Raw genomic sequence first — 26,802 nt, forward strand, 5'->3', positions numbered from 1 at the left:
CTAGAGGTTCCACCACACCCATTTTTACCAGTTTGCCACATGGCAGCAACATTCTCCTTTTTTACCACTGCCAGCACCGCCACCCATTCTCTTAGAACTTTTTCACCCTACCAGATCCCCCTACTTTCTGATAATCCCCCTTCCTCACTATAACCACTCCACCAGACCACCCCATGGTCCTCTGCCTCACACTCTCCACGTCTCACTCTTTCCACTCTAGCTAAACTTCCTGCCCTGCCCTGCCCTCACCGCTTGGGCAGCAACCCACCACAACCACTGCATCTGCATGCCACCCCCTCCCATAATGTCACCATCACAGCTCCAGCACACCACCTCAAACCTCCCCCCCATCCAGGAATGGGCATGTGCTGGTACACATTAAAAGAGCCGATGTGTTTTAGAAGTAATGGTTTAAAGAAAGCTGGACCCGATCTGGGCCTCGTACAATTTTAATCTTTTGCCTGAAGACCTCATTGAAAGAGTTCCCTTGTGTCAGCCCAGCGCAGGCGGCCCGTGTCACGCCAAAGGCCACGCTCGCCTCATTTGTGTGATTAACGTTGGCGGTTCGCGTCATGTGTAAGTACACGGCTATTATCCAATTACGGCGCCAGTCACTTAGGAAGGATGAGGCCTCACCGCGACCTCTGACACCTCCTGCGCCGCATATCGCTTAGCGTTGAAATCAGATGTCGTCTAATCGTGTCACATTAACTGGAGTGCGTCTGATGTCATCGCCGCGCGGAAACTTGATCTATATGTCTGCTGAGAGGGCCGAACACCCCGCCGCATCTCCCAAATTAATCTTTTCATTTTATGTCAGCACAAAATGGCAGGGACGCGGCCCTCGCTGCCCGTGTCATGGACGGCCAGGAGTTATTTCACTCCGGAATCAGCTGCGCGTTATTGTAACGTATATTCTTTCCTTTGTCTTCTATGGACATCAAAACGCTTCTTATTTATTTTTCTTTATTTGCTTTGAATTATTATTATTTTTTTATTATTATTATTTTTTTTTTGACATTTGTAGAAAATAAGTAATAACTTATTTTTATTACCACTTGTCTACCAGCATCATTTTTTTTTTTTTAATTCTTTGCAGACGTAATAAAATCTGCATTTTATTGCTTGAAAATTACTTTAAACCCCCCAAACAGATATCTTTTAGAATGTAGAATAACATGGCGGTAGTTTATTTTTTCTCTTTGTTGTATATTTATGCAACCGTCAAACACATATTTTGAATATTAGTGCAATCTCACACCCTGATGAGTTTACTTCCTCTTTCATTCCCTGCAAAGGCAAAGCATAATGGACTACTATGCATCGCATAGTAGCCCATTATGTGTCACTTACCTGACACAGGAGCCAGTGATGTCACCGCTGTCCCCTGTAGTCCGGCGCATCCATGTTGTCGGTGGGGTCTCGCAGTTCCGCCGCTGTCATTCGGCGAAGCCGCGATGACGTCACTCCCGCGCATGCGCACGGGAGCCGACACGCGCGGCAGCTCCGTTCTTGGAAATGTCGCGCTCAGTGTGTCTGCGCGCCGCTGTCTACGGCGCATGCGCCATAGACAGCGGTGCCTGTCTTCAGGCAAATATCTCCTAAACCGTATAGGTTTAGTAGATATTTCTTGGACCTACAGGTAAGCCTTAATCTAGGTTTACCTGTAGGTCAAAGTGTGTTGTAAGTGTTTACAACCACTTTAATACCTAATTTTTGGGTAAAATATAAAACATGAGGTCGCATCAAGTAAATCGATTGTCAATCCTTAAAAGTGGAAGCCCAGTCAATAGCTAACTAAGCTTAAATTTTCTCCTACTCCCATTGTAAGCCCTATGCTCACTACCCTGTAAATAAAATGTACGGGCGTACATGCAGGGGTCGCAGGGGTCGCCATTGCGACCCAGTCCCCCCCTGTACACCTGAATAGGAGAGCAGCAGCATGTAGAGGAACCGATCCCTCCATGTAGTGGCTGAATGCCCGCTTTTCCTCCCCTCACTCCCGCAAGCATTCAGCTGCTGCAGGAGGGAAATGGAGGGCATCAGTTCCACTATATGCCACTACCGCCCCATTCCTATCCCTGTCCTACTACCTCCGGGCCCCTGTGTGCTTCCCTGCCCCCCCCCCCCCAACAGCACTGCCAGGTTTCCCACTCCCACCTCCTGCGAGCTGCTGCGGGGATCTATCAGGAGTGGGGAAAGGGGATGGTAAATGTTTAATTTACCAGCCCCTTCCTTGTCTTAATGAATCAAGCCCGTGATCCGTACCGAAAACGGTTGCCATTGAATTCAATTGACTGTGACTTGCCATGCAACTTTGTGTCCAAAGTCACATGGCAAGTCGCACTAGTGTGAACGGAGCCTAAAAGTGAACTTGGTTTAACCCCTTGACTACCAGGACAGTAAAAAAAAGAAGGTAGACAAAGTGTTTAAGGGCCATTGATGTTCTAATCTAAAAACCCCTTCATTCTGCTGATTCATATAGTTGGTCATTGATAGGGAGGACAATCTACATTGTGTGATGTCACTCCAGGTCGATATATATATCCATAGAAATATGAAACAGCAAAATCTCTTCAGTTATAAATGTCTGATGCATGTTATAATGCTAAGTCAGAACGAACAGGCTTTGAGGCCTCATGCACACACAGCGTCTGTTTTTAAGCTGAATTCTAGGAATTCAGCCACTTTGTACAAAGTGAAGGCACACTATGAGTAAAGTCCAAGGAGCTGCATGACATCTCCTGGGCTTATCTCTATATTTTACATTTGACAGGTTTATTGCTCTGCCTGAGAGACGCTCCAGCAATCTGAGAGGAGAGAACGCAGAGCAGGCTATGGCCACCACTCCCTTCTGCTGCCCATTCACAGAAGCCTATTTTGAGAGTGCATTCATATATTACCAAGGTTTCTTTGAATGGGCAGAAGGAGGGGGGGGGGGGCATTTTCAGCAACTCTCCCTCTCCTGTTCAAGATGCAGAGCTTATAAAAGATCTGCTACCCATTAACAGAAGCCTTTGTATTTTGGATAGCGTTCACATATTACCAAGGCTTCTGTGAATGGGCAGAAGGAGGGGAGGGCATAGCATCTGCAGCGACTCTCCTGGTCAAGATACCAGATCTCAGAAAGACCCCTTTCGCAGAAGTCTTTGTATTTTGGGACCCAGGCTTCTGTGAATGGGCAGGAGGAGGGGAGGTGCGGGCATAGCAGCTGAAGCGAATCTCCTGTTCAAGATGCTGAGCTCAGAAAGACCAGTATCGCTCTTCCTGAACTACAGTTACAGCTGTCTTCTGGGAGTACTATAAAGCTGCCAGATAATAATAATAGAGCTGAGCCCAGGAGGTGTCATACACCTCGCTGGACCTAACTCCGTGTTCCTGAAATGTAGCTTTAAGCCCCACAAACCGTCACAGCTCCTAGTAGGAAAATGCTGCTTTAAAAATGCATAAAAAGCCACATATTGCCCATGTGTTTAAGCATCTATGGCATTTGGACTTTAATGCATTCTGTTGGCCAGAATATTCATTTATTCTGGCCACTGCAATGCTTTAACGCTCAAACGCTTAGACTAGCCTAAACGCATTGACCGTTTACGTGCATTTAGGCTTGTTACACATTATTCTGTTTTTCAGCTTCTCTTCTATATGTGCCTTTTGGGGCAGTGGGGGGGGGGGGGGGGGGGGGGTTGCCTGTAAACGTTCCTCTTCTACAGCTTAAAGCTGAATGTGGATTAAATGATGATCAGTATGTAATATGCGGAATGTTCTCTCTACAGGTGTACGGCCGTCATTGACAGCAGCGGGAAACGCATCAGCTGTAACTATGTCCTTGTAGAGGACAGCTACCTGACAGAGGAAACCTGCGCACAGGTACAGTACAGGTAAGAAGCCAGCCGGACTTCCTGGAGCGAGAGCTCCAACCCTATCCAAAATTTCCTTTTAAAAAAAAGGATTGAAATTTTTTTTTGCTGGACTTTAAAGGGGTTGTTTAAAGGTTTGTTTATTTTCTAAATAGGTTCCTTTAAGCTAGTGCATTGTTGGTTCACTTACCTTTTTCTTCGATTTCCCTTCTAAATGTTTTTTTTTTTCTTTGTCTGAATTTCTCACTTCCTGTTCCTCCTCAGTAAGCTGTTCTGGCTGACTAAACACCGCTCGGATGATGGTGTGAAGTTTACTGAGGAGAAACAGGAAGTGAGAAATTCAGAGAAAGAAAAAAAAAAATAATTTAGAAGGGAAATCGAAGGAAAAGGTAAGCGAACCAACAATGCACTAGCTTAAAGGAACCTATTTAGAAAATAAAAAACTGAAGATTTACAACCCCTTTAAGGATTTTAAATGTAAGATATGACCTAAAAAAAAAAAAAAAAAAAAAGTCAGCAAAGCTTTTAGGACCCTTTTCTTAAGTCAAGCTCCTCTCCCCCTGCCGCTATTACCAGAAATTACCCGGTGTCCCCGGGCACCCCTGCAGGGTCACTCCCATGGAAACAGACAACGGGACTCGGCCTCGCCCCCCTGCTCCCGCGTCACTGGATTTGATTGACAGCACCGGGAGCCAATGGCATGTCTTTTGTGAACTGAAGACCAAAACCGAACTGTAATTTCAGTTTAAATAAAGTTTTTTTATAGATTTTTTTAAATTTTTTTTTACATTCTGCAGGCAAATCTCTCGCGCTGTTCTCATTGCTGACAGTTCGGTGCTAAGATCGGAGTCTGACCAAGAGGTACAATCGTTTTTTTTTTGTTTTTTTGTTTTTTACATGTTCCCTATTACAGGTTTCATACACCAAAACACATCCATATAGAGCTCTTCCCGGTCACCGGGGCTTCATGCTGAGATATTTCTGTCTCAGCTCTGATGAAGGGATGCAGCTTCTTGAAATGTGTTGGTGCTTTTTTTTTTATTTTATTATTTTTTTTTTTTACAATAACATTGATTTCTTAGATCTGGTTTAGAGGCGTGGTATTAACAGGTGTTTGAGCCATTGTTTTACAACCCCCCCCCCTCCCCACAACTGCCCATCTAAAAGAGCCAGAGGGGGCTGTACACATGCTGTGCCGTTAATTTGCAGCAAATTTAACTTTTCCAGTTTTGACGGGTGTCGCCAAGTAGAAACCGCGCACGTCACAGCCATATTTCAGATGCTTAGCTTGCAGCTGCATCACCTCCTGATCACCTGCAAGTCACTCCTCTGTTGCCCCTCTGGAAAGCTTTCCAACACGGATCACTTTTCAGAGTGCATTAGAAACTGCCACAAAGAAGAATTGCCAGTACAACTTTAAAAATCCTTGTTGCAACCTTAAAAGTGATTGTACTGCCCAAGCTTGTCTATTCTCCTGTCTCTGCTAGCTTTGATTGATAACTAAATTTGTCTGGGACTCCAAACCACCCAGGTGTGCCAATTACATCCTAACCGGATCCCACAGTAAAGGTGGAGTGGGCCTACACCATGTTAGTAACTACTACTACGCCTCCATTTTTTTATCAACTCTAAGCCCCTGTACACGCGGTCGGAGATTTCGACAACCAAATCCGTCGGATCTTGTCCGTCGGATTTTGCCCATCGGATCTTGTCCGAAACTGTTGCATACACACGGTCGGACTAAGTTGTCGAAAAATCCGATCGTTCAGAACGTGATGACGTAATTTCGTTACGATGGGACTACATTCAGGCTAGTAGCCAATAGCTTTGATGTAGGAATTTGATCTGAGCATGCGTGGCACTTTGTCCGATCAAAATTCTCTACACATGATCGGAGTATGTCCGATCGAACCAGTTGGTCGGAAAATATTTCCAACAAGTTGGAAAATTGGGTCCGACGGATATTCCAACGGAATCAGTCCGATGCATACCACACACAGTCAGATTATCCGACAACACGGTCCGACGGATTCCGATAGGACACATTCCGACGGATTTCTCCGACCGTGTGTACAAGGGCTAACATTGGCGGCACCCTACCTCTGAAAATATGATGGAAGCCTTGCTTTCACACCCTGGCACCCTGACTGGCTAGCTCCTACTAATCGCAGCGGGACATTCTCCTCTCCAGCGAAATGCCAACCCCACACTTTCAGCCTCCCTCTTGGCCCTTATTAGCCCCCCCCCCCCCCCCCCTCCAGCTCACCTATTCGTTCACTACCGATCCCACTCAGGGCCCTCTCCTCTTGTATCCCTGACCTAAACATATCTCTGTGGCACTCTGTTGGTATCTCAAGTAGAGATGAGCTCAGGCGTGTTCGCATGGAACACGTGCAGAGCCCGCCAGGAAGTGAGCGCAGCGCTAATCACAGGCAGTGAGACATTGCCCGATCTCTGCAGCCGCACATCGAGGCAATGTCTCACTGCCAGCGATTAGCGCAGCGCTGTGCTCACTTCCTGGCGGGCTCTCCATGCGAACACGCCTGAGCTCATCCCTAATCTCAAGTATAGGCAACATAATTAGTAACAACTCGAATGAAAACTTTTGAAGCCCCCCCCCCAAGACCAATTTAATCTCCCAAGTTCAGAAGCCTACACACACAAGCGATAATTTCCCACTTCCTCGGCTCTTCTAAAATACAGTACCCATCCCCGCACCTGTCTTTCAATATTAGGCTCCAGGCACACTGAAGCTCAAAAAAGCTTTTTCTGGACGCCAGATTGCTGGCAGAAAACGCTGGTTGAAAAACGTGCTTTCAACAGCGTTTTGTACTAGCGTTTATGGGCGTTTGTTAGCGTTTATGGGCGTTTTCGATAAAAAATTACACAGAGGACACTCCAAAAATCCCACAGTGCGTTCCAAACTCCCACAATGCATTGAAAAAATAGAATGCCGAACACTAATTAACGCGTGTTTATGAGCGTTTATCGGCGTTTGGCGTTTTTTGGCGGTGAAAAACGCCACTTTGAATGTGAATTTCTGGCGTTCAGAAAAAAGCCCATAAGCTCCACTGCTCATTAAAGCTAAAAAAACTTCCATGTGTGCGTGGACACATAGGCTAACATAGAGTGGAGTTTATGGGCTTTTAAAAAAAAAAACGCCCCAAACTCCAATAAACACCAGTGTGCATGGAGCCTAAGGCCCCTTTCACACATGCGGACAATTATGTCCGTATTTCATCCATCCGTTTGCGGATGAAATATGGGCATACATGCATCCCTATGGGATAGCGGGTGTCTGTGGATGAACATCCTCAGACACCCGCTATCATCCGCCTCCGCTCAGGGGCGGATCCAGAGTCCAGTCTCGGGAGGGGCACTTCTATAAAATATGTTTATTTGGGGGCAATTTATATGGGAAATGGCTGGTATTGGCACTTCAATCATTAAGGCACCATGGTTGTTATGGTGTCAGGATGATTGAAGCGCATTATTTCTATTAATACATTGTAATATAAAATTAAATGGTTCAACTCACCATAATGCAGAATCAGTGGGAGCCCTGAGGGTGTCTTTCGCCATGTTGCCTGCCACCAAATGCGGATTGTCACTTGCCACGTCACCTGCCACACATTGCGGATTGCCACTTGCCGCGTCACTTGTCACCGAATACGGATTGCTACTTGCCACGTAGCCTGCCACACATCGCGGATTGTCACTTGCCACATAGCCTGCCACACATTGCGGATTGTCACTTGCCACATAGCCTGCCACACATTGCAGATTGTCACTTGCCACGTAGCCTGCCACACATTGCGGGTTGTCACTTGCCACATAGCCTGCCACACATTGCGGATTGTCACTTGCCACGTAGCCTGCCACACATTGCGGATTGTCACTTGCCACATAGCCTGCCACACATTGCGGATTGTCACTTGCCACATAGCCTGCCACTCATTGCGGATTGTCACTTGCCACGTCACCTGCCACACATTGCAGATTGTCACTTGCCACGTAGCCTGCCACACATTGCGGATTGTCACTTGCCACATAGCCTGCCACACATTGCAGATTGTCACTTGCCACGTAGCCTGCCACACATTGCGGGTTGTCACTTGCCACATAGCCTGCCACACATTGCGGATTGTCACTTGCCACGTAGCCTGCCACACATTGCGGATTGTCACTTGCCACATAGCCTGCCACACATTGCGGATTGTCACTTGCCACATAGCCTGCCACTCATTGCGGATTGTCACTTGCCACGTCACCTGCCACACATTGCGGATTGTCACTTGCCACGTCGCATGCCACACATTGCGGATTGTCACTTGCCACGTCACCTGCCACACATTGCGGATTGTCACTTGCCACATAGCCTGCCACTCATTGCGGATTGTCACTTGCCACGTCACCTGCCACACATTGCGGATTGTCACTTGCCACGTCGCATGCCACACATTGCGGATTGTCACTTGCCACGTAGTCTGCCACACATTGCAGATTGTCACTTGCCACGTCGCCTGCCACACATTGCGGATTGCCACTTGCCACGTAGTCTGCCACACATTGCAGATTGTCACTTGCCACGTCACCTGCCACACATTGCTGATTGTCACTTGCCACGTCGCCTGCCACACATTGCGGATTGCCACTTGCCACGTCACCTACCAAACATTGCGGATTGTCACTTGCCAGACATTGCGGATTGACACGTAGCCTGCCACACATTGCGGATTGCCACTTGCCACATTGCCTGCCACACATTGCGGATTGTCACGTAGCCTGCCACACATTGCGGATTGCCACTTGCCACGTCACCTGCCACACATTGCGGATTGTCACTTGCCACGTCACCTGCCACACATTGCGGATTGCCACGTAGCCTGCCACACATTGCGGATTGTCACCTACTGTGTCACTTTTCTGCTAAGGTGTTCTTTTGTTGAGTCCAGAGTGAAGACAGGCAGCAGAGAGATGATGTAATCTCTCTGCTGCACACAGCTTCCTGCACAGTGAGGGCGGAACTGGAGGGATGCAGGGCAGTGAGAGATGATGTCATCTCTCTGCTCCCCTGCCCACTGGCTTCCTGTTTGGCCAGCAGCCCTCCTAAGCCACCCAGCTGCCCCCCCTCACCCGTCCACTCTGCACAGTCACCCGCAGAACTGGGCGCGCTGGCACCCGCGGAACCGGGCGCGCTGGTACCCGCGGAACCGGCCGTGCTGGTACCCGCGGAACCAGCCGCGATTGTACCCGCGGAACCGGCTGCGCTGGCACCCGCTGGGCATATTCTCGGAGGGGGCAATTGCCCCATTGCCCCCCCCCCCCCCTGGATCCGCCGCTGCCTCCGCTATTGTCTGATTCTGCAGATGGAGGAAAATCCTATTTTTCTATACGTCTGCAGAGCAGATCGGATGAACATGGACAGACGGTCCGTGCTCATCCGATCCCCCATAGAGGAGAATGGAGAGCTGACAGGGTGGTCCCTGCACAGTGTGCGGAGACCGCCCTGTTATCCGCCGGCTCAGCGGGGACAACGGAGCGATCCCCGCTGAGCAAGCGGATCATCACGGATCCACCCCGTGTGAAAGGGGCCTTACTCCTCCATCCTCTGTCCTAGGAAAGGTATATGTACTCTGGCCTCAGTGAAATCTGACCCTGCTCCCAAATAAATACTTGGTTAGAGGAACTACAGTAAGGGGGGAAAAAAGTATTTGGTCGCCTGATTTTATACGTTTGCCCACTGACAAAGAAATGATCAGGCTATAATTTTATTGGTAGGTTTATTTTACCAGGGAGAGACAGAATAACATCAAAAATATATGCAGAGAAACGCATTTTAAAAAAAGTTATAAATTTATTTGCATTTTAATGAGTGAAATAAGTATTTGACCCCTTCACAAAACATGACTTGGTAGTTGGTGGCAAAACCCTGGTTGGCAATCACAGAGGTCAGACGTTTCTTGTAGTTGGCCACCAGGTTAGGGTTAAGGTCTTACATGTCAGCCCAGGGAGTGAACCCAGTAACCAAAAAGGGGATAAGGCAACCATCTATCCCGGGGCTGTGGTGGGAGAACCCATCCAGGCCAAGGGGGGTCAGCCAGGGGGGTAGGCCAAGTTTTCAAAGTGCAATCCATGGAATATAAGCGGTAATACAGTCACATCTAACCCATGCTGATCTATAAAAATAAATGTGTATACATAACAGTATGAAAAATGATATCGTAAATCAGGGGAAGTATAAATGTGCCTGGGCAAAGTGTCCAACAAACCAGGAACGAAGCTAAAAGGTATTTGGATACAAAGGGAAACCCTAAAACCTCTGGTGACAAAAAAGTGGAAAGGGATCACGTAGATGAGTGAAAAAAGGAGAAATAAAAAGCCACAACCAACCACCAGTGGGAACCCAAAAAAAAAACGCTCAGTGAAAATGAAGTGCGAGGGAATATGGTGTCAAAAAACCTCCCTCCATACTTTCGTGTGTTGGTCCATGTTCCAAAACATGATCCCTGTACCCCACCAAGGGAAGAAAGACAAATGGTCTTGTGGCCAACCTCAGCTAGAAGTACCCGAGGCCCAGGGCGAATCGCCGCCAGCTTCATACAAATGCCACACAGGATGAGGGGAGGTGGCGAGGACAGCTATTTACAAGATGTAACTTCATTTTTTAAGTTTTACCAAAAATTGGTAAATTGCCAATTTTTTTTCTGCTTTTAATGCATCAACTTCAGTGACCACATGTTCACTTGCTGCTTAAAGGGGTTGTAAAGGTTCGTTTTTTATTTTCTAAATAGGTTCCTTTAAGCTAGTACATTGTTGGTTAACTTACCTTTTCCTTTGATTTCCCTTCTAAATGTTTTTTTCTTTGTTTTCTTTGTCTGAATTTCTCACTTCCTGTTCCTCCTCAGTAAGCTGTTCTGGCTCACTAAACACCGCTTGGATGATGGTGTGAAGTTTACTGAGGAGAAACAGGAAGTGAGAAATTCAGACAAAGAAAAAAAACATTTAGAAGGGAAATCGAAGAAAAAAGGTAAGTGAACCAACAATGCACTAACTTAAAGGAACCTATTTAGAAAATAATAAACAAAGCTTTACAACCCCTTTAATATATCCCGCCCACTTTCAGATGTCATTGTTATGAGATAATGTTGTTTACTTTACCTTTCGGTGGTCAGAATGGTATGGATGATCAGTGAGTATTATTTCTAAATCAGATCACTGAAGAAATGTCTTTGTCCTCCAGATATCTGTACTGACGGTTCCCTCAGAAGATGGACATCAGAATGCCGTGTACATGACGGAGCTGTGCTCCTCCACAAACACATGTATGAAGAACACATGTAAGTACCTTACACCTCCGATATTTGTGGTGCTTAAGGCCTTGTACATTTGTACACTATAGTATGCCTGTGTGGGGGCCGTGTTTGCCCACACGGGGGATGGAGAGGTGTGCTGGGCATCCCTATGCAGGCAGTCCCATTTATTTCTATTGGGACGCAGCGGCTGCACGGACACAGTTACTGCTCCCAATTTTACAGCCATGTGGGTGTGGGTGCACGACCCCAAAGCACACTGTCTGTACCCGGGGGCCTCGCACCCGTACCTGTGCCGCAATCAGATTGGGAGCAGCGGCTGTGTCCGTAGGCTGTGGTACGCCTGTGTGAGCAAAGCCTTCAACTCAATCACTACACATTACCACCTACCTACCTACCTCTACAGGATATCTATTTTTTGCTTTGTTATCCAGAATCCTATGAAAATTATGAAGCGGGTTTATATGCATTCTGGGAACTTATAAAGCGACATCATCTCTAAGGTGTTGAATATAGGTTTTCGTATGTGGCCTGCTTTAAAAGCCAGACTAATATTGATTTGGTAAAATACCTGAAAGCAGAGCCCAGGATCATCATAATAAATCTCCCTTTCCTTTCTCTCCCCGTGCCCTTTGCCTCCCTCTCCCCATCCCATTTCCTTTCTCTCCCCGTCCCCTTGCCTCCCTCTCCCCGTCCCCTTGCCTCCCTCTGCCCGTCCCCTTTCCTTTCTCTCCCCGTCCCCTTTCTTTTCTCTCCCCGTCCCTTTTTCTTTTCTCTCCCCGTCCCTTTTTCTTTTCTCTCCCCGTCCCTTTTTCTTTTCTCTCCCCGTCCCTTTTTCTTTTCTCTCCCCATCCCCTTTCTTTTCTCTCCCCGTACCCTTTTCTTTTTCTCCCTGTGCTCTTACCTTCCTCTCACCATCCCCTTTTCTTTTTCCCGTCCCCTTTTCCTTTTTCTCCCCGTGCCCTTTCCTTCCTCCCCCCCCGTGCCATTTCCTTCCTCCCCCGTGCCCTTTCCTCTCTCTCCCCCCGTGCCCTTTCCTCTCCCCCCCCCCCCCGTGCCTTTTCCTCTCTCTCCCCCCCCGTGCCTTTTCCTCTCTCTCCCCCCGTGCCTTTTCCTCTCTCTCCCCCCGTGCCTTTTCCTCTCTCTCCCCCCACGCCCTTTCTTTTCTCTCCCCGTGCCCTTTCCTTTTTCTCCCGTGCCCTTTCCTTTTTCTCCCGTGCCCTTTCCTTTTTCTCCCCGTGCCATTTCCTTTTTCTCCCCGTGCCCTTTCCTTTTTCTCGCTGTGCCCTTTCCTTCCTCCCCCGTGCCCTTTCCTCTCTCTCCCCCCGTGCCCTTTCCTCTCTCTCCCCCCGTGCCTTTTACTCTCTCCCCCCGTGCCTTTTACTCTCTCTCCCCCCGTGCCTTTTACTCTCTCTCCCCCCATGCCTTTTCCTCTCTCTCCCCCCGTGCGCTTTCCTTTCTCTCCCCCGTGCCCTTTCCTTCCTCTTCCCGTGCCCTTTCCTTTCTCTCCCAGTGCCCGTTCCTCCCTACCCCAAAACTCTTCCCAGATTGTAACCTTTTTTCCCCATAAACACTTATGTAAAAAAAAAAAATTATACACCGATGACTCGCTACCCCCAAATCTTCCTCAGCCTGGGAACAAGAGGAGAGTCTTGTGCATCAACACTCATCTCTTATAACATGGGTTCATCACCACACTGAACTACGTTTCCCATAACTGCACTGTAAGTGTAATGTTGCAGTTGGACAGTTCTGTGCTCAGTGACAGGGGAGTTCTCTTTTCCCCCATCACTGCCCCCCTTAGCTGAGCTGGTCTGTATGGATGGTTAATTAGAATAGCCAGTCAATTTAAAACTGTGAGTGTAGAGATGAGTGGTCACCAGCAAAAATTGGCTCCAACCCCAAAAGACCAGGATTCTGATGGAGCGGGATAGCAGGTGACCCGAACTACAGGAGGGCTGTTCCACAACCAGTCATCTGGTTATTGAGGACAGGCAGCAGCAACTTGGACATGCTCCAGAGGTTTTGTGAAGAAACGGCAGCATTGGTCTACAAATGCTGGTCGAATTTTGGTAGGCCAAGACATTGACGAGCAATTTTTGTTAACCTTGGTTATGCCTGGAGTTTAGCTTGAAGGAAGAGCTCGGTCATCTAAAACAGGAGATACCATTGTACTACTGAAGAAAATCAGAGGAGAAATATAAGTACCGTATTTATCGGCGTATAACACGCGCCGGCGTATAACACGCACCCCAAGTTTAGGAGGAAATTTTAAGGAAAAAAACTTTTAGGAGGGAAGTTTAAGGGGAAAAAAAACTTACATTTATATACCCCTCAGTGTCACTATTGCAGCCTTGTCCACCATTGCAGCCTTGTCCACCATTGCAGCCTTGTCCACCATTGCAGCCTTGTCCACCATTGCAGCCTTGTCCACCATTGCAGCCTTGTCCACCATTGCAGCCTTGCCCACCATTGCAGCCTTGCCCACCATTGCAGCCTTGCCCATCATTGCAGCCTTGCCCACCATTGCAGCCTTATGCAGCCTTGTCCACCATTGCAGCCTTATGCAGCCTTGTCCACCATTACAGCCTTATGCAGCCTTGTCCACCATTACAGCCTTATGCAGCCTTGTCCACCATTGCAGTATTATCCCCCATTGCAGTATTATCCCCCATTGCAGCCTTATGCAGTCTTGTCCCCCATTGCAGCCGTGTCTATTTTATTTGCTATTTGTATTTTATTTTTTTTAAATGCCGCCGCCGAGATATAGAGCCTGATGTGTATCTCGGCGGCGTGCGGTAGTTCTCGGCGGGCCTCCGCCTGCCTTCGGCTCTTCTCGGCAGCTTTCGGCCGCCTTCAGCTCTTCTCGCCAGCTTTCGGCCACCTTCAGCTCTTCTCGCCAGCTTTCGGCCGCCGAAAGCTGCCGAGAACGGCCGAAAGCTGCCGAGAAGAGCCGAAGGCGGCCGAAAGCTGCCGAGAACGGCCGAAAGCTGTCGAGAAGAGCCGAAGGCGGCCGAAAGCTGCCGAGTACGGCCGAAGATGGCCGAAAGCCACCGATAATGGCCGAAGGCGGCCGAAAGTCGCCTGGAAGAGCCGAAGGCGGCTGAAAGCCGCCCAGAGGCTCAGAATTTCGGGGGATCGGCGTATAACATGCACCCGCAATTTTCCCCTGCTTTTAAGGGGAAAGAAGTGCGTGTTATAGGCCGATAAATACCGGTTCTGCTGGAAAAAAGCAGAGCGGATATGTATATATCTGATGTGTCTGGAGATGAAGAGAGGACCTGCTGTTCAACCCTGACTTTCTTCCTATCCCCCTCCCCCCCACTGAAATGTGGAATTTAAGAATTAAGAACAGAACGACTTGATGTAATTCCAAAACTGGAAGTCAATGTCCTGGATTGGGATGGGTGAACCGGCAACCAAGCCCACAATTGCAAGGAACCTTGTCCAAGGGAGGGACAAGAGCCTCTTCCCCCAAACCCTATCCCCCAAAAGGGATGTGGATGAGACTTTTAGGAATCTGAAATCTTCCATGAGAATAAAGTAAATAAATTAGTAAGTCAAAAGTACGTAAAAGCACAGACACCATGAAAACATTCATTAATGGTCAACTACCTTGCTGTGATTCCCAGCTGTTTGTTTGCATTCTAGCAGCCATGGATTCGGGGTGGGCAAACTGGCCAAATATGATTAGTTTGCCAGGTCTCATCCCTGGTCCTGGTTGTCTTTACCTGTAACATACTTGAATGGGGTCATTCCATCAGGGTTTACTTCCTCTTGAATGGAGCACTATTCCTTCAAATGACACAAATAGGACCCTGTTTCTATCCCTAAGGCAGGTCATGCACGGGTCGAATTTCGCAAATCATTTTCTTTTTAAAATCTTATCTAAGAATTTTCATTCTTTTTTCGCACCATTGGTGGGCTGCAGCAACCGACGATTTTCGCGCGGCCATCGAATTTGAGTAATCGGACATGTTGGATTTTTTTTTTTTTAAACTAACGATTTTCCAATCAATGATGGGAGAATTGTGCGAGAAATGTAATTGAAAAAGAAATGCGCACAAACTTTCTGATTTTCAAAAGAAAATTCTTTCAAAATTCGACCGTGTGTGGCCAGCCTAACACCAACAGTGGAGCATAACTCCTGCCACTGACACAAATCCTAGGTCATTATTCCTCCCATGTACACCTACAATGGAGCACTATTCCTCCCACTGACACTAAAAATGATGGGGCACTATTCCTCCCCCTAATACCCATAATGGGGCACTATTCCTCCCACTGATACCAATGATGGGGCAACATTCCTTCCATTGATACCAATGATGGGGCACTATTCCTCCCCCTAATACCCATAATGGGGCACTATTCCTGCCACTGATACCTATGATGGAGCACTTCCTCCCACTGATACCAGTGATAGGACACTATTCCTCCCACTTACACCAATGGTGGAGCATTATTCCTCCTACTGACACCAATGATGGGGCACTATTCCTCCCACTGACACCAATGATGGGGCACTATTGCTCCCACTGATACCAATGATGGGGCACTATTCCTCCCACTGACACCAATGATGGGGCACTATTCCTCCCACTGATACCAGTGATGGAGCACTTCCTCCCAGTGATAGGGCACTATTCCTTCCACTTACACCAATGGTGGAGCATTATTCCTCCTACCGACACCAATGATAGGGCACTATTCCTCCCACTGACACCAATGATGGGGCACTATTCCTCCCACTGACAACAATGATGGGGCACTATTGCTCCCACTGAAACCAATGATGGGGCACTATTCCTCCTACTGACACCAAGGATGGAGCACTTCCTCCCACTGATACCAACGATGGGGCACTATTCCTCCCTCTGATACCAACGATGGGGCACTATTCCTCCCACTGATACCAATGAAGCTATTGGCTACTGGCTATTGAACTTCCTTTTTCTAGTCCCGTCGTACGTGCTGTTCATCATCACATTAGAAATCGCCGAAATTTCGGAGTGTCCGTGTGTGGCCAAGTCCGTTCGTTATAAAGTCTGGCGGATTGTTTGCCGGACTGAGTCCGCCGGACAATTCGATCGTGTGTATCCGGCATTATTGTACCCAAGATGATTGATCGATCAACTTGGGTACAATCGATTTGCCCATACATGGTTCAAATCTTGGGCCGTTCTCTGCTGAACCAGCCAAGATTCCATCAATGGAACCATCAATGGCCAGTCTTAATTTGCGGGTCCTAAAAAAAGATCTGTCCTCACCATTCTCCTGTATCATCATGCAGTTATAAGACAGAGTCTCGGGAACTAGGAGAGAAAGCGGTGATGACATCCAGGACAGAGCAACAAAACCATCCTGGATATGGAGTCCATTCCAGGGACAAACAGGCCAAGGAATGAAGTAAGACAAAGGACAATGGAGAGGGGGAGATATTTGTCCAACTGCATCCATAATTCTAGAGAACAGCAAGTAGAGATGAGGAGATAAACCTAAATGAGCAGACAACTAGAAGATGACTGTAGAATTAGAGAGACAAGAGATCCCTTCAGCAACATTGTAGATATCAAAGGAGCCAAAAAAAAAAACAAGAATGGTCATGGTGAAAGGTAAGGTCATCAAGGGTCTAACAAAGGCAAAAGAGATTAAAAGATAAGAAGAACATGCAAAAGAGTTAAAAACCTTCCATCTCTGAGACATCTTGGGTATGGGGTTAGGAGCCACAAAGTAAAAATGGACATAAAATCTAAAATACAACCAACGCCACTCCCTGGTGGGAAGACTCCTGGACCTGATGGTCTACCTGGCGACTGGTACAGGATGTATGCCCCCCTGATTGCTCCCAAGTTGTTAAAAGTGTTCTCCGATAGCAAACTTCGGATGGGGCTTCCCCCATCCATGTATCAAGCACATATAGTGCTTATCCCTAAGCCTGGCAAGGATATCTCCCTGTGTGCTTCCTATAGACCGATCTCCCTGCTAAATTACGATCTGAAAATTTTGACGAAGATTCTGGCCACCAGGTTACGGACGGTCCTGGCATCCCTGATTGAGATGGACCAAACTGGATTTATGCCAGGGAAGTCCACTGATATAAATCTACGACGGGTGTTTACACATTTGCAGTTGCCGGCCACTGAGTCTTCTACGAGGGTCATAGTTACACTAGATATTGAAAAAGCTTTTGACTCTGTAGCCTGGCAGTTTATGTCCTTAGTTTTGGAGGCCATGGGTTTTGGAGTGGGATTTTGTAATTGGATACATATTTTATATAAGGAGCCCCTGGCGCAGATTAAGATGGGTGGCGCCTTGTCAGAGCCTTTTGCTGTTAGGAGAGGAACGCGGCAGGGTTGTCCATTGTCACCGGCTCTGTTTGCCCTGGCAATGGAGCCACTCGCGTCGGCCCTCAGGAAGGCGGAGGGAGTTAGAGGGATACAGGTGGGTTCCATACAGGAGAAGGTAGCCTTATATGCGGATGACCTCATACTCTTTTTAAGTGACCCGGCCCAGTCTCTCAGGGAGACGCTACTTATTCTTTCTCACTTCACTGACTGTTCAGGGCTCAAGGTAAACTGGGATAAATCTCAAATTATGTCAATAGATAGGGAAGCCAAGGCAGCTGCGGATCCCAACCTGCCACTCATGTGGACAGATACTATGAAATATTTGGGGATTTACATTTCCCCCTCTACCTCTGATTTTTGTTCCCTCAATCTGGATCCACTGGTGCGGCGGATGAGGACTAGACTGAAGGCATGGTCGCATCTCCCTCTCACCTTGATTGGGAGAATTAATTTATTTAAGATGAAGCTTTTGCCTGCTTTTCTCTATGTTCTCAGACATGCTCCAGTCTGGATTCCTAAAAAAATATTTCGCACGATAAATTCTCTTTTGGTGTCCTTTCTCTGGGGCGCTGGTCAGCCACGGTTTAAGCTCACGGTATTGCAGAGGCCTTGGGGGGAGGGTGGATTAGCTTGCCCGGATTTGTACTCCTACTATGTGGCGGCTCTTCTGACCCATGCTCATAATTGGCTGGTTTCAGACGAGTCCAATGCGGCGGTGGTCCTGGAAGCGGCGTGGTTGGGGTCGTATGAGGCACTAAGACACTTGGTGTATCGCGGTCTGCGAGCCCCTTTTCCTCTTACTGCTGCAATGAGGGCGGTTATAAGGGCATGGAAGGCTGCCAATCTGATGCGCCCCGTACCCTCGGGACACATCTCCCCGCATAGTCCTCTTTGGCTCAACCCGAATTTACCGGAGTTTGGCTCTATTCCCGACCCTAGTGTATGGGCAAGCAGGGGTATTAAATATATTGATCAACTCTGTGTTGAGGGCAAAATTCAGACCTTTGACAGGCTGAAACAACAGTATACACTGCCCAACTCACACTTATTCAGATACTTACAACTTAATCATGCCTTTCGATCGCAGTTTGGAAATGCCCCCGTCGCATTTTACACCTCAAGGTTGGAATCTCTGCTCAGAGATGTTGATCTGTCCAAACCGTTGTCTGCTATCTACAAGGTATTACTCCCAGGTGTCCATACCGGTCTGGAACTCCAAAGGGCAAGGTGGGAAGCTGATTTTCCCTCCTTGGACACGGAGGACTGGGAAGATGTATGGGAGTATCCTTTCCTACAGTTAGTGTCAGCCAGAGATAGATTGGTGCAATTCAAAATAGTGCATAGGGTATATTACACTCCGCAACGTCTTCACAGAATCTATCCATCTGTCCCTGATTCTTGTTGGAGATGCAACTCACTTTCGGCGGATTTCATACACATGTTCTGGAGCTGTCCTCAGATAGCTGGGTTCTGGGTGGAGGTGACTAATTTTATTCTGGCGGTTACCACCGTTAACGTACCTTTATCGGTCGAGATATGCCTCTTAGGACTGGTCGAGCCGCTGGCTACACGCCGAGCGCTCAGAACACTCCTGGGCTTATTGCTGTACTATGCCCGTAAGTCGATTGTTCTCAAATGGAAGGCCCCGGTAGCCCCCTCTATTAATTTTTGGAAGAACTTAGTGAATACGGCTCTCCCTCTTTACAGGGCCACCTACTTTTCGCGAGGGTGTGGCACTAAATTTCATAAAGTATGGGGCATTTGGACGGAGTCGCGCGACACCAACGCTGACTTGAATCCGGACTGATGGAGTTTCATTAGTGACTAGGGGAAGAGTTCTAAGTTGTGTGCTATTCATGTAACCTTGGGTCATTATTTACGTGGGCAATAGGGGATTGGTAGGTGAAGGGTGATGCATGCATATTTTATCCTGGGTCTGAGTGTGGACTGCGGTGGAGCATGGGCGAATTAAGTAACTGTCCTGAGTAATGTGCAGTGGTGCTGGAGCGTACAGGGGGAGGGGGGGTATTTCTTTTTTCTGTTTGGATGCACACGCCGGTGGCGGTGTATCGGGTGGGGGGAGGGGGAGGGTTCATTGGTTGTTCCCTGATTGTTTGACTCAGGGGGGGTTTTGTAATAATCAGCCTGGGTATGCCCAATAGGCTGTAGGTTGTTTTATTGTTTTACTTGCAAATTAATAAAAATAATTTAAAAAAAAAAAAAAAATACAACCAACGCATGTCAAAGAGAAGACCTCCAACCTTTTTTCAAGGCTTAAGCATACGAGATGTCGTCACGCTTACAAGACCACCTTCATCTCCATGAGGAAACCCCAACATCAGCTCAATTCAAGACCACCTTCATCTCCATGAGGAAACCCCAACATCAGCTCAATTCAAGACCACCTTCATCTCCATGAGGAAACCCCAACATCAGCTCAATTCAAGACCACCTTCATCTCCATGAGGAAACCCCAACATCAGCTCAATTCAAGACCACCTTCATCTCCATGAGGAAACGCTAACATCGGCTCAATTCAAGACCACCTTCATCTTCATGAGGAAACGCTAACATCGGCTCAATTCAAGACCACCTTCAACTCCATGAGGAAACGCCAACATCAGCTCAATTCAAGACCACCTTCATCTCCATGAGGAAATCCCAACATCAGCTCAATTCAAGACCACCTTCATCTCCATGAGGAAACGCTAACATAAGCTCAATTCAAGACCACCTTCATCTCCATGAGGAAACGCTAACATCGGCTCAATTCAAGACCACCTTCATCTCCATGAGGAAACCCCAACATCAGCTCAATTCAAGACCACCTTCATCTCCATGAGGAAACCCCAACATCAGCTCAATTCAAGACCACCTTCATCTCCATGAGGAAACCCCAACATCAGCTCAATTCAAGACCACCTTCATCTCCATGAGGAAACGCTAACATCGGCTCAATTCAAGACCACCTTCATCTCCATGAGGAAACGCTAACATCGGCTCAATTCAAGACCACCTTCAACTCCATGAGGAAACGCCAACATCAGCTCAATTCAAGACCACCTTCATCTCCATGAGGAAATCCCAACATCAGCTCAATTCAAGACCACCTTCATCTCCATGAGGAAACGCCAACATCAGCTCAATTTAGCCCTAAAACAGGCCTTCCAGGTGATCATTTCGCTAGGTACTCCTAACCCCCATATCCATGGACAGATGGTCTGTAGAGCAATTCATCCACCACCATCAAACCTGCAGCAGCCTGGGGACCATCACCAGGTCTCTCTCTCTCTCTATATATATATATATATATATATATATATATATATATATCAAGCTTTTATTACAGGATAATCTAAACGAAAAATGTATAGCGCAAAAAAATAAAAACCACAGAGGTGATCAAATACCATCAAAAGAAAGCTCCTATTTGTGGAGGAAAAAAAAAGGGACATACATTTTGTTTGGGTACAATGTCGCATGACAGCGCAATTGTCAATTAAAGCAACGCAGTGCCGTATCACAAAAACTGGCTTGGTCATTAACCTCTTGCCGACCAGTGCAAGACGATGATATAGGTGGGCACGATGGCACAGCTGTGCAAATGGGCATACAGGTACGTCCCCTTTAAGATCGTGTCACGGGGCAGAAGATTGGGATGATGCCTATGTAAACATAGGCATCTTCCCGTTCTTCTGCTCTGGGCGGCACAGTGGTGTAGTGGTTAGCACTCTCACCTGGCAGTAAAAAGGGTCGCTGGTTCGTATCACAACCATGACACTACCTGCCTGGAGTTTGCATGTTCTCCCTGTGCCTGTGTGGGTTTCCTCCGGGTACTCCGGTTTCCTTCCCACACTCCAAAGACATGCAGGTAGGTTAATTGGCTTCTGTCCAAAATTGGCCCTAGTATATGAATAGGGACCTTGGATTGTGGGCTCCTTGAGGGTAGGTACCAATGTGAGTGTGCAAAGTACAGGGATAGGGACAATTGTAGACACTCTTAGGTTGAACTGGATGGGCTGGTGTCTTTATTCAACCTTACTAACTATGTAAACAAGGCATTTCCCCGTTCTGCCTAGTGACATGACAGAGATCTACTGCTCCCTGTCATCAGGAGTAGTGATCGCTCTCATGTCAGTGGTAGCCCGTCCTCCGCCCACAGTTAGAATCACTCCCTAGGACACACTTAACCCCTTGATCGCCCCCTAAGGCTTAACCCCTTCACTGCCAGTGTCATTTACACAGTAGTGCATTTTTATAGCACCGATCACTGTATGAATGACAATGGTCCCAAAATAGTGTTAAAAGTGTTCGATGTTCCCCCCATAATGTCGCAGTCATGATAAAAATCGCAGATCGCCGCCATTACTAATAAAAAAATTTATAATGAAAATGCCATAAATCTATCCCCTATTTTGTAGACGCTATAATTTTTGCACAAACCAATCAATATACGCTTATTGCAACAACAAAAAAAATTGCCAAAAATATGTAGAAGAATAGATATTGGCCTAAACTGAGGGGAAAAAAAAATTTTATATATATTTTTGGGGGATATTTATTATAACAAAAAGTTAAAAATATAGCTTTTTTTTCCCAAAATTGTCACTCTATTTTTTGTTTATAGCGCAAAAATAAAAACCACAGAGGTGATCAAATACCACCAGAAGAAAGCTCTATGTGTGGGGGAAAAAGGACATCAATTTTGTTCGGGGTCCAACGTCGCACGACCGCGCAATTGTCAGTTAAAGCGACGCAGTACCGCAGGAATGGTGGAAACCCCTCATAATGGGCACAGCTGGTGTACAGACCCAGGAACTCAGCACAGGGATGGCGGGAACCCTTCATAATGGGCACAGCGGGTGTACAGACCCGAGAACTCAGCACAGAGATGATGGGAACCCTTCATAATGGGCACAGCGGGTGTACAGACCCGTGAACTCAGCACAGGGATGGTGGGAACCCCTCATAATGGGCACAGCGGGTGTACAGACCCGAGAACTCAGCACAGAGATGGTGGGAACCCTTCATAATGGGCACAGTGGGTGTACAGACCCAGGAACTCAGCACAGGGATGGCGGGAACCCCTCATAATGGGCACAGCGGGTGTACAGACCCGGGAACTCAGCACAGGGATCTAAACTTTAATGTTCTGGAAAGATCGATGCTGTCGGGGGGTTTAATACTCTCAAACACTGAGATGTAAGCTTTGAATGGACTGAGTCTGTAATATATGGGGGGGGGGTATTATGTGATCCTTTCTCTTGGTGGGTATTTGTTCAGCCTTCCTGTATAAAGTAGATGGCTCGGCACGCGCTGTGGACTCTCTTCCCAGCTGTATAGACTCCATTATCTCTAATAACATAGCTTTATCTCAGCCAGTTTATGGCGGAGCCTTTCTCCTCTCCTATAACCCGCTCTCTTTTTTTTTTTCCATTTGACAAGCAGCGGTTGTAAACCAGCATTTTATTCTCTTCCTAATCGATATTTGCGAGTCGGATCCAAACGAGCGCTTTGCCCCGAAGTGTGTAATTATTGCTCCCTGATTCCTACTTTTTCTGCCCTTTTTTTTTTTTTTTTTTATTATTGCGCCTTCACAGAGTCCTAATACACCGACTTTTATTAGAAATCCAAAGCACTCCGTACAAAAAAGACGGTGGCGACCTGCGGCGGTTTAAGAAAAAATGTCAGACGATGACACGGAGGGGTAAAAGCTGCTGTTACACGTATGACAAGAACAAGGGGGGAGTTTTATTTATCGCACGGATCATATTGGTGTGAGATCTCCGCCTCTGATAGTTACAGTTAAATATTCTTAAAGGGGGAGTCCGCCGGGAGTCCGCTTTTCTTTTTTTTTTTTAAAGCCAGCAGCTACAAATACTGCAGCTGCTGACTTTTAAAATAATGACACTTACCCGCCCAGCGCGCCCGCGATGTCGGCACCCGAAGCCGATCTCTCGATCGTCTCTCGGGTGCTGCCGCCGCCATCTTGGGTATGGGAATCAGGAAGTGGAGCCTTGCGGCTTCATTTCCCTGTTCACTACTGCGCATGCGCGAATCGCGTTGCGCAATAAGGATGGTCCCCGCTGTCTCTGGGATCCGTGTGTTTCCCAGCAGGCAGCGGGGGGACCTTCGGAAAGGGGCGTAGATTCTGCGGAAAGGGGCGTAGCCTATGCAGAATCTACGCCGGAAGTGGGTGCAGATACCTGTACTGTACAGGTACCTGCACCCCCCTCCCCCCTGAAAGGTGCCAATGGTGGCGCCGGAGGGGGGGAGGGTTCCAATGAGCGGAAGGTCCACTTTAGGGTGGACCTCCGCTTTAAACTCGAGCAAAACTCAGTAAGAGTAACTCTCAATCTCCGCGAGTCTCTGGAAATTCAGAAGTACAATTAAAAATGTTTCATTCAGAAATAAATGGTTTCAGCTTGTGTGCAGTGCCTTGAAAAAGTATTCATACCCCTTGAAATTTTCCACATTTTCTTATGTTACAACCAAAAATGTAAATGTATTTTTTTGGGATTTTTTTTTGTGATAGACCAACACGAAGTGGCACATAATTGTAAAGTGGAAGGAAAATGATAAATGGTTTTTAACGTTTTTTACAACTAAATATGTGAAAAGTGTGGGGGGGGGGGGGCATTTGTTTGACTCCCCCCTGAGTCGATACTGCAGGATTTTTTTTTAATGTCCTGCCAGCGCACCGCTCCAGTGTAAAAGCCCTCGGGCTTTCACCCTGCAGTGACGGGAGAGGCGCTTTACAGGCACTCTTTTTAGTGCTATAGCGCCTGTAAAGCGACTCAGTGTGAAAGGGGTCTTAGTGAACAAACAACATCATGAAGGCCAAGGAACACACCAGACAGGTCAGGTATAAAGTTGTGGAGAAATATAAAGCAGGGTTAGGGTATAAATAAATATCCCAAGCTTTGAACATCTCACGGAGCTCTGTTCAATCCATCATCCCATAAATGGAAAGGTTATGGGACAACTGCAAACCTACCAAGACATGGCCGTCCAACTAAACTGACCAGGCCGGGCAAGGAGAGCATTCATCAGAGAAGCAACCAAGAGGTCCATGGTAACTCTGGAGGAGCTGCAGAGATCCACAGCTCAGGGGAGAGAATCTGTCCACAGGACAACTATTAGTCGTCTCTCCACAAATCTGCCCTTTATGGAAGAGTGACAAGAAGAAATACATTGGAGAAAGAAAGTCATGAGAAGTCCTGTTTGTTGTTTGTGAGAAGCCATGTGGGGGACACAGCAAACATGTGGAAGAAGGTGATCTGGTCAGATGAGACCAAAATTGGCCTAAAAGCAAAACGCTATGTGTGGCAGAAAACTAACACTGCACATCACCCTGAACACACCATCCCCACTGTGAAACATGGTGGTGATAGCATCATGTTATGGGAATAAATTTTCTTCAGCAGGGACAGGGAAGCTGGTCAGAGTTGATGGGAAGATGGATGGAGACAAATACAGGACAATCTTAGAAGAAAACCTATTAAGAGTCTGCAAAAGACTTGAGACTGGGGCCGAGGTTCACCTTCCAGCAGGACAACGACCCGAAACATCCAGCCAGAGCTACGATGAAATGGTTTGAATCAAAGCATATTCATGTGTTAGAATGGCCCAGTCACAGTCCAGACCTAAATCACATTGAGAATCTGTGGCAAGACTTGAAAATTGCTGATCACAGACGCTCTCCATCCAATCTGACAGAGCTTGAACAATTTTGCAAAGAAGAAGAATGGGCAGAAATGTCCCTCTCTAGATGTGCAAAGCTGGTAGAGACATCCCCAAAAAGACTTGCAGCTGTAATTGCAGAGAAAGGCGGTTCTACAAAGTATTGACTCCGGGGGGCGCCATACAAATGTACCCCCCACACTTTTCACATATTTATTTGTAAAAAAAATTGAAAACCATTTATCATTTTCCTTCCACTTCACAACTATGTGCCACTTTGTGTTGGTCTATCACTGGGATATGCAATTAGCGGACCTCCAGCTGTTGCAAAACTACAAGTCCCATCATCCCTCTACCTCTGGGTGTTATGCTTGTGGCTGTCAAAGCCTAATGGGACTTGTAGTTCTGCAACAGCTGGATAATTGCATATCCCTGGTCTACCCCATAAAATCCCATTAAAATCCTTTTACGTCTTTGGTTGTAACATGACAAAATGTGGCAGATTTCCAGGGGTATGAATACTTTTTGAAGTCACTGTGTACTCCCCCATTGTTTGCAGCAGTCCAGTCCGGTACGCCCGGTGTTCTGGCAGATAGTGTCCTGCCATCATATAGCGTCCGCCCCGTACTGCGCAAGCGGAGCAGACGAAGCTTCGTAAAATCTCCGAAGCTGAACGCCGCCTGCGCCGTGAGTGGAGGTGGTAGCCCCACCATCCAAGCGGACATAGAGTTGTGAATATTAGAGCGCCCCTCGCGGACGAGCTTCGGGGGCTCGGCCTCGCTGCGCTCGGCTCTTTTTTATTACTACTCTATGTCCACTTGGATGGTGGGGATAGAACCTGGACTCACGGCGCAGGCGCCGTTCATCCTCGCCAATTTTCGGAATCTGTGTGTGCTGTGTACTGCGCATGCGCAGTACACAGCGGACACTATCGGATGGGGGACCTTATATGATAGGACACCGGCTCTGCTATTGTCAGGATGTAGTGAACTAATTTTCACATTTTTGGCCTCAGTAGTAGCATTAAAATCCATCTCCTCGCCTTTCCTGGTCATGGCTTCAGTTACAGAAGTCTCCTTTCCACCCTCGCCCCCCGCCCGTGTTTTCACAAAGAATCCATCCAAGACAATATCCTGCGTTCATTCCCGTGGCGCAATCCCCAGCCTATAAATCCCCCAGCTTGTATTTTGACTTCATTAGCAGCAAATGAGATGAGCGTGAGCGATCTCCCCTTCAAACAATTGCTTAAGATAAATATACAAATACATCTTGCTTTTTTGATCACCGCCGGGAGATGACAGTCACATAATCGCCATTGCCAGCTGACTGGAACGGAACTCCTTCAGTTGCCCTAAAAAATTGCGGATGATGGAGTGACGGCGGGGGGCCGCTCATCGTTCTTCCTCCCCAGAGAAATGACCTGAAGACAAATGCCGTGTAACTAAGACGGCTCCACCTAAGTAAATCACACCTAATCAGGATGGAGAGTGATGAGCTTTCCTTGGCTCTGTCAGCGATATAACGGAGAGCCTATATTGAAATTAAATGGCAGCGGCCGTGATGATTTTATAACCGACTGGAGCAAAAATCTATAAA

At 47.3% G+C, this 26,802-nt stretch overlaps 1 protein-coding gene across 1 annotated transcript in view; it reads left to right on the top strand.

Moving 5' to 3' along the window:
• Window positions 1-26,802, top strand: part of CHM (CHM Rab escort protein) — a gene marked incomplete at its 5' end in the record, with an annotated part of 133,285 nt that overhangs the window by 64,703 nt on the left and 41,780 nt on the right. Inside the window, 3 exon segments of the mRNA XM_077485253.1 lie at window positions 3,777-3,881; window positions 4,658-4,721; window positions 11,104-11,200. Coding sequence (XP_077341379.1) covers window positions 3,777-3,881; window positions 4,658-4,721; window positions 11,104-11,200 — 266 coding nt within the window.

Source organism: Lithobates pipiens, unplaced genomic scaffold (assembly GCF_037356315.1).
Source record: "Lithobates pipiens isolate NorthernLeopardFrog02 unplaced genomic scaffold, aLitPip1_a1.2 Scaffold_1, whole genome shotgun sequence".
In the NCBI taxonomy this organism is placed as follows: Eukaryota; Metazoa; Chordata; class Amphibia; order Anura; family Ranidae; genus Lithobates; species Lithobates pipiens.